The sequence below is a fragment of the Rhipicephalus sanguineus genome, chromosome 11, assembly GCF_013339695.2.
Source record: "Rhipicephalus sanguineus isolate Rsan-2018 chromosome 11, BIME_Rsan_1.4, whole genome shotgun sequence".
NCBI classification, from domain to species: domain Eukaryota; kingdom Metazoa; phylum Arthropoda; class Arachnida; order Ixodida; family Ixodidae; genus Rhipicephalus; species Rhipicephalus sanguineus.
The window spans coordinates 145307758-145315402 of record NC_051186.1 but is presented as its reverse complement, the minus strand read 5'-3'; the positions used below and the strand labels follow the sequence as shown (position 1 = coordinate 145315402).

Here is a 7645-nt window from a genome sequence, read left to right as displayed (position 1 = left end):
TCCGATCGAAGAACCATTGGCTCTACAGTTCACTGACCACAAAGCAATAATAATGAAGGCAAAACGGAATCCACAACTCAATACGACATACGAGTTATGACCAATAAAACGTATTGCATATAACTGTACACACGCATTGTCACTCATTTACATGCGCGAGTTGCGAATGTCACTGGAGATTCACGGTTACCAAACGATCCCCAGTGCTTCACCCACTCCATTATTCACTTCGTGGATAGTGGTTTTTTTGCAGTGCCACTGTATGTGTAACATAAGGTGCTAAGACAAATGCTACAGGAAGACAAGGAAACGCCCAACAAAGAGATTTCTTTTAATACGCTTCAAATATACACTAAATCATACACCTCTCACGTTCGACTGGCCGAGCACAGAAGCGTCCGGAGGAACAGGAAGAAAAAAATTGCAATCCTCACTCAACACAGCATCAGCGAGAAAACCTCAAAGGCAATTCTTGCCACCCCACCAAACCTCACAGTTGCATTGACGATAAAAAAAAAACGCAGTGGTACGCAACCACAACTGCAGAAACTGAAACCTTTTCTTCCTTCGGCTAAGGCGCTAACACCACTCAACACATGCATACCAAAAAAAAAAAAAAAATGTGCCACTCCTAGCAACACTCACTCGGCACCTCGCAAACTTCCTTGCCACTGCTGAATTTGGCAGGACGGTTAAACCCCTTTCGAGTGAACGAAGGTTGCAGCAGAGCTCAGTCCTAGGCTGGACACTGAACAACCTCGCAATCAAAAAAAAAAGAAAGAAAGACTGAAGTAAAACAAGAACTTCATTAAAAACCAGCACAAACTCTGGGGAGAGGAAACGGAGCTCACAACAGACAGCCTACGCCTTTCTTTATGTACATGTGGAGGTGGTCATTGCCATATACAGCATGTAATATTATATATATATATATAAATGTAAAGCAGTAATACAGGCATTCCATCAGAAAATAAAAAAAAAATTGCTAACTCTTCACGACTCGAACCGACGTGACCAGCGCAAGCCCGCCGAAAGAAACAAAATGTACCAGCCTCGGCCACCAAAATGGGCATCGGCGCAAGCCAAAGTGAATAGCGAGCTTTGTTATTGTCGCCTGCCATTAGTCCAGTTTTCGCTGCTTCTGCCACGGGGGGAGAAAAATGGCGCTCGCCGAAACGTTGCGCCACGTTACGCGGTCGTACGAAAGTCCCCAGCCTCCGACCTACCCCACGTGTTCACCCAAGCCGTCGACATGTTTGTGTACGTGTGGAATGCTAAGGCAGATTAAAAAAGAGCGACTCGGGTCAAGCCCTGCGAAAGGATTACCGACGTAGGACATGGACTGGCTTTGGGTCGTCGCAACACACTACCCCCTCACAAGTCCCACTTTGTAGACAGTCATTCGAAAAGCGTGAGGTGCGCTCCCGCTTCGTCAAACATCTTGCAGTTCATCACCCCTCGTGGTCCTCCCCCGCCTCCAACCAAACTCCGCACAGACATCTCTACTTTTGTCACGCAAGGACGCACGCTAGCATTCGCACTGCCTCAAGCGAAGCTCGGTACAAAACATTTGATCTAGAACTGTTTCATTCATGCACCCGATTAACTTCACGCCTGCGCTTTCAAAAAAATTTCAATGTAAACGGCAATGCTACACAACTTTAGCTGCCCCCCCCCTGGGTCCTTCCCTTCTACTGCTTTCCGAAGAAAGGCCGGCGACAAACTTTAAGCGAGCCAACGTGTTAGCTGAAGCGTTCCCAACACGCACACAAGTTGCTCGGTGTATGATGCACATGAGAACACTTCAATGGCTCAAAAAGAAACAAGCTTTCAAGGCATAGGTTCGCAATGAGCCGTTTGCCATACTTTGAGCAGCAACTCGTAACAGCGTGGCATGGGACAGGACCAACGAAACGCGAGGAATAACCCAAACGTAGAGCCGGTGGCCAGCTAAGTTCATTGCTAGTCTCAGAGAATGTGAACCTCGGCTTAAAACTTCAAAAGCACACGAGAGTCCAGGAAAAGTGTGGGCTTTACATGTCAGCGCTACATAACAAATGAAAAAGCAGCTTGTTAACATACATACACAGAACAGTTCTTTAAATAAAAAAAAATGTTGCCAATTAAGAGCAGGCGACCGGCGCAACCTAAGACCACGCAGTCAGTAAAGTGACACTACACCACAGCAGCAGCAGTGACATTGCTACATGATAACAGGGTCGCAAAAGAGGTTCTTCGCAGAGCGGCCCCACAAAAGAAACACTCGAGATGCGGGAGGAACGCGGGGTCACATGTTTGCAAACATTCTTCAACAAAAAAAGGGGGGTAGGGGGAACGGGGAGATGCGGCACTACAGAAAGCAGCAGAGGAAGGGCACATTCCAATCCCGGCAGCCTAGGTGTGCGTCTCCCAGCTCGTGTGTCATGTTTTGTGTTATGTGAGTACGTCCTTGTAGTCCTTCGCTGGAGGACAAGATGGAGCAGAGAAACAAGGGGTGGCAAGGAGGCTGGGTGATCTCTCTCTCTGTGGGAATGGGGGGGAGGGTAGTGAAGGGAGGAGGAGGAGGAGGGTTTCTCTTTCTGAATTAGCAGCATCCGGAGCTGCGAGGCTGGACGGGCGTTCCTGGGTTGATCTTGCCGTCGCCGGCCCGCAGGTTCGCCTCCGTGGTCGGGGGTCCCATGCGGTTCTTGATCTCTGCCGCCATCGTCATGAACGCCTGCTCGACATTTGTGGCATTCTTGGCGCTCGTCTCTAGGAAGGGAATGCCCAGCTGGTCCGCGAACTCCTGCACAACGAGCACAGGAGGGGCGTGTTAAGCAATGCAGCCCGTACCTTCAATTTGTAACCTCTTACTGCAGGAATTAGTTTTGTCTGCAGAAAAGCAGTTATGTTTAAGTGTCCAACTACATGAAGTCAGAACATCCTTGTACATCTTGATATTTTTTCCTGAATGATTGTAATGCAGCCACAAGAGTTTATACAACAGTCTTAGCCCTGTTAAAAATTCTGTGAATGGTAGTTTTCCTGGTAAGACAGCAAAATGACAAGATAACTGTGCTGTCTTGGATTTCGAGAGATTGGAGCTTCCGATAGCTGCAATGTTAGATGCAACCACATGAGAGTAGAAACAGAAGTAAAGAGGAACTGGCATTCCATTGTTACTGCTACCATCTGTCCACGGGAGGTGCGTTGACAGATTTCAATTTCTGGCCGCATTTCCGACATTTATGCTTACAAGATGCAACGTGTTGAATGCATCATCTAAACCCAATGATCACGTGTGGAAAAAGAAACAATGGATTATAAGTGCTGAACTGTCCATTCTAGCCTGCCGCTTCACGCCTCACAACTTCTGGCTAATTAAAAGCACCTAAAGGTTGTTGAATCGCTGTACAACAACCAAACTGGGCCTGCAAAGGACTTGGGCTCAGACAGCCAAGGAACGGTTGATTGGGAACATAATCACAGTTTGTCATTTCCCAAAACTACATGTCATCATGCCAAGTCCATCACGAACCACAAGGCCACTGTGCTATCCCCCAAAGCTTCAACTGCCCTAAAGAGGTCTTTGAAGAAATGAAAAGTAACATTACAACATCGTCCCTGAAAACTGAGAATAAAGCACTATTCTCAACCACGCAGAACTGTCATTTACTGCACAGAGGCAATAAAAAGGAGCACAAAAGGCCTAGCAAGTAGGTGAGAAATGAACCCCGACAACGCAAACAAATGATATATTCTGGGCTTTTCTTTGTGCCATATTTGTTGCCACGTGTGGCGATGAATGCATGGAGCGTAACCCAAACTGTACTCCAAGAAAGAGCATGATGCATTCTGCGATAAGAGCTGTCAAGGCCATGAACTATGGTACGTATTTTTTTGTGTTTTTTTTTTAAGATACACCAAGTGCCTGTATGACATTTGCATATCGCATTTGAAGAGCACCTGCATTGTTTAGTCTCACTTCAGATCTGCAGCTGTGCTAAGAAATAACGTCACTGCACTTTCAACCATACAAGTGCTGGCCTGACCTTGTACAGTCATAAAAGAATTGAGCACCTGTTGGTGCTCATCTAGTTCACCAGACGTGCATTGGAAGGCACAGATCATTAATGAAACAAAGCGGGACTTGCCTTTGCTGTCGTGTAGTCAACCACCTTCTTCGTCGTGAGGTCACACTTGTTACCGACCAGGAGCTTGTTAACATTCTCGCAGGCATAGCGGTCAATTTCCTGAAGCCACTGCTTGACATTGTTGAATGACTCCTGCGAACGAGAGCGCAGAATAAAAAAAATTTCAGTCAGACTAGCCGGCAGCAGTGTCAAAATTTTCAACAAACCACTTCACTGCTGTCCCTTTAAGCAGGGATGTGGGTCCATTTTTTTTTACTTTTGCCTCAGTTTTAACTAAACATCACTATCTACGCTAGTTTTTCATGCAGATTTCAATTCTGCAATTTGTTTCTTAATAACTGGAGTGGTTAGGAAAATATTAGGGTCTGAATTTAATTGCATACTACATTGTGGGAGTTTTTGGCAATTTAATCTAGCTAAAACCGAAAAGTGAATGCATAACCCCAATGCTGAAGACTTACTGTAGGGGGTGATGCTATTTTATGCATTTGAAGGCATTTTATAGGGAAGAAAATGGATCAACACTTATGATGAATATTTTACACTTAATTTCCTCTTGTTAGTATCCTTAACCGTAATTCTCAAAGGCGATGCTAGAGAAATTAAAGCAACGATCAGCCCATAGATCATGTTCAAGATGAATATAAAAATTATAACAAATTTGTCATTGTCACTCAAACGTAACATAGAAAAACTCGGTCCTGTACGGGCTGTGTGTGGTGTGCGAAAAACACCGAACTGAGGAAAACTGGCACTTGAAGTTTGCGTGCAGCAACAGGAACTTTTGCCAAAGTGAAGCTCAATTCCACGACACCGTTTGTTGATGCTATATTATAAAAGAATGCCCATGGCTAAATGTATGAGCAGTAACCTCCCAAAGTACTGGTCCCAGCTTGTTTTTAAACTGATGAAAATGGCTGCATTGAACCCAGCATGAGGAAGCATCATTTAGCTATCGTAAAACATCCTGAGGCAAGCACCCCCCCTGACGATGTGAAAGATGATTCCGACACGATTCGGAGGGGGGGGACCTTGGTTTGATTTCATCAAAATTCAAGATGGCGGCAGAACAGTCGTGCGTGCGTCCAATGAAATGCATTATTGAATAGGCGTGCATTCACTGCATTATAGCCATCCAAAAGCGAATAAGAACACTGAATGAAGCAGTGAAAATGGCAGGAGGGCGGGGGAGGGAATGGCGGGGTGCTTGCTTGGGATTTTACGGTACTTTGTGGTCATTCAAGCGCACTGCAAGCAAAAGGAACACACACAAATTGTATAATAACGATGCACTTGCATAGCCCACACACTATACAATGTTCAGGCTAAACCAACAATATTTTCCACGAAATTTAACCTGTTTGCCATTGTGACAGCTCTACGGCAGACCAGGGCTGCACGCAGAGTTCCTTGTTGGCTTGTGGCGCTTTGTAAATTTTGCCTTTGTCGTGCTGCTGTTGAGATGCTCTCTGCAATTTTTGCAACCTGCTTTGGCCTTTCCAAGGCTGTGACGTTAATCCCTGCACTGTAGCCCAACTTTCAGCAATTTACACGTTGCTCCTGTTATGCCCCGGCTGAAGCGGCTGATGGCTTCAGCAGCTGCCCTTCAACGCTGTGCAAAGATGCATGCAGTTTTCGGGGCCTGCTGCCAAATCATAGCATGCAGGCTTTTACAAGGATTTTGGAGTGATCACCTTTTTAAGGGCGACATGGTAACTGGGACTATCTTGTTCATTTTCTGACCAGATTCAATTAAAAAGCAGAGATATATATGTATTTCTTTGTGCTGATTTTAAAAGTGCAGTAATTTTCTTTTACTCAAATAATTATTGAGATAAATATAAATTACTATATTTGGTGAGACAATAGATAATAAGCTGAGCAGAAAGTATGTTGAATGCGTGAGTGGAAAGCAGAATGAATAAGAATCGAACTGGTGCAAGCAGTTTTCAAACCAACAACAATCAACAATGTAACAGCCCATTGAAATTTAGCATTTACAATACAGCTACTAATGATCAAGCACACAGGCAGTTGAAAAAAATATAGAAGAAGAAGAAAAGAAGGAATTTGCTTGCAGCATTTCAAGCTTTATGCATTTAGCTTCATACAGCAGAAACGTTACAGCTGTAGCTATTCTAGAGCTGGAGCAATTGTTGCACCAAACAGGCAGGGCGAGTAAAAGCTGTTTTGAGAAAATGCAAGAAAACAGATAAAAGCCATTTGAACACAGTAATGGAAGATATTGAAATATTTTTGTTAGATTAGTCACCACCAGGGACATATCTGCATGCCTACTGCTGCAGCACACGTCATTGAGAAGCAGCATATCGATATAAAAGCCCAATTTTGTGCTTTTTCTCAATCGAAATATAGCGTCTTGTGATAAAAATGGATGTTGGGGCTGAATATCAATCCAAGATGTAAGAAACTTGGTCAGCACTTGCGACAACGCCTGTATGTTACGAAAATACTATATCAGAAAATCGATTTTTTTTCCATGATGTTTCATCTCTAAGACCAGTGTGCCCCTTAACAGGGCTTTGTCACTAGGCTGCCTAAACACTGGCTCCAGTGCCTGGCACACAAAAAATCAGACAGGCTGTCCTTGTGTGGTGGTGGCTTCTCATTTTAATAAGGCTCTCTGGAACTTGCACCATCATTCAGGGCGGAGGTCGTGCCTAGGTGCCTTGTCTGTCGAAGACAGTACTCTAGAGCGGCTAGCACAGCTCTCTGTATGCCTGGAACATCGTTCCGGTGACTCCTCAACGAATAATAGTATGAGATGATCTCCTGGATTTTTTTGTTGAACGAGTCTACTCTACACCACGAGAACGCCACCTTCAGCTTTCTTTTTTCGTGTACAGAAGGCAGCTCCCATTCGCTTCTGCACATGGTTTATGCAGTCCTTTTCAGTAAGTGCACGAAATGCTTGGCTATTGCCATCCGACAAGCACTGTCATAAACAAAAGCTATGCTTCTAGAGTGACCGCTCCAGCAAGCGTAGCTCTGCCTCTACTTCCATCTGGCCAGCCTTGCAATCAACGTTCTACTGGATGAGCCAGGCAGAATGTCCTTCTCGCCTTCCTTGGGTCCAGTGGCACATGCCAGGCAAAAGTTCGACAGCATGATATGGTCTACTACAAGACCACTATATATTTCAACAATACAGCGAATGCATATATGCGAGCCATATCACGCGTAAGCCAGGTGCCTCATAAATGACTATGTTACGGGTGTGTTGCCAAACTCCGCATAAAGCTCTTTGGACACAAGCAGCACTCGCCGTTCTGCCTTCGGCAGCAGTCGCACTGCAGGCTTCTTTATGATCTTTGTATGGCTTCGGTATGTCTTGTGATAAAGCCCCGATGGGACTAGTCATCACGGCAAAGAAGTCCGACCAAGCCGTTGCCCCTTTGCCGATTACCCTTCATAGCCTTCAGGCCCGCAAAGTGACCTTGAAGGGCCTTATTTTGGCGTCTGTCTGGTTGGCTACCCGTGGACCAGAAAAA

At 45.2% G+C, this 7645-nt stretch overlaps 1 protein-coding gene across 1 annotated transcript in view; it reads right to left on the bottom strand.

Annotated features, from left to right (window-relative positions):
- Positions 1–311: 311 nt before the first annotated feature.
- Positions 312–7645, bottom strand: part of LOC119375474 (ras-related protein Rab-1A-like) — an 8162-nt gene continuing 828 nt past the window's right edge. The window contains exons 2-3 of the mRNA XM_049411274.1: positions 4134–4265; positions 312–2785 (exon numbers count right to left, since the gene is read on the bottom strand). Coding sequence (XP_049267231.1) covers positions 2585–2785; positions 4134–4265 — 333 coding nt within the window. The 3' untranslated portion in view covers positions 312–2584. The remainder of the gene's footprint in view (positions 2786–4133; positions 4266–7645) is intronic.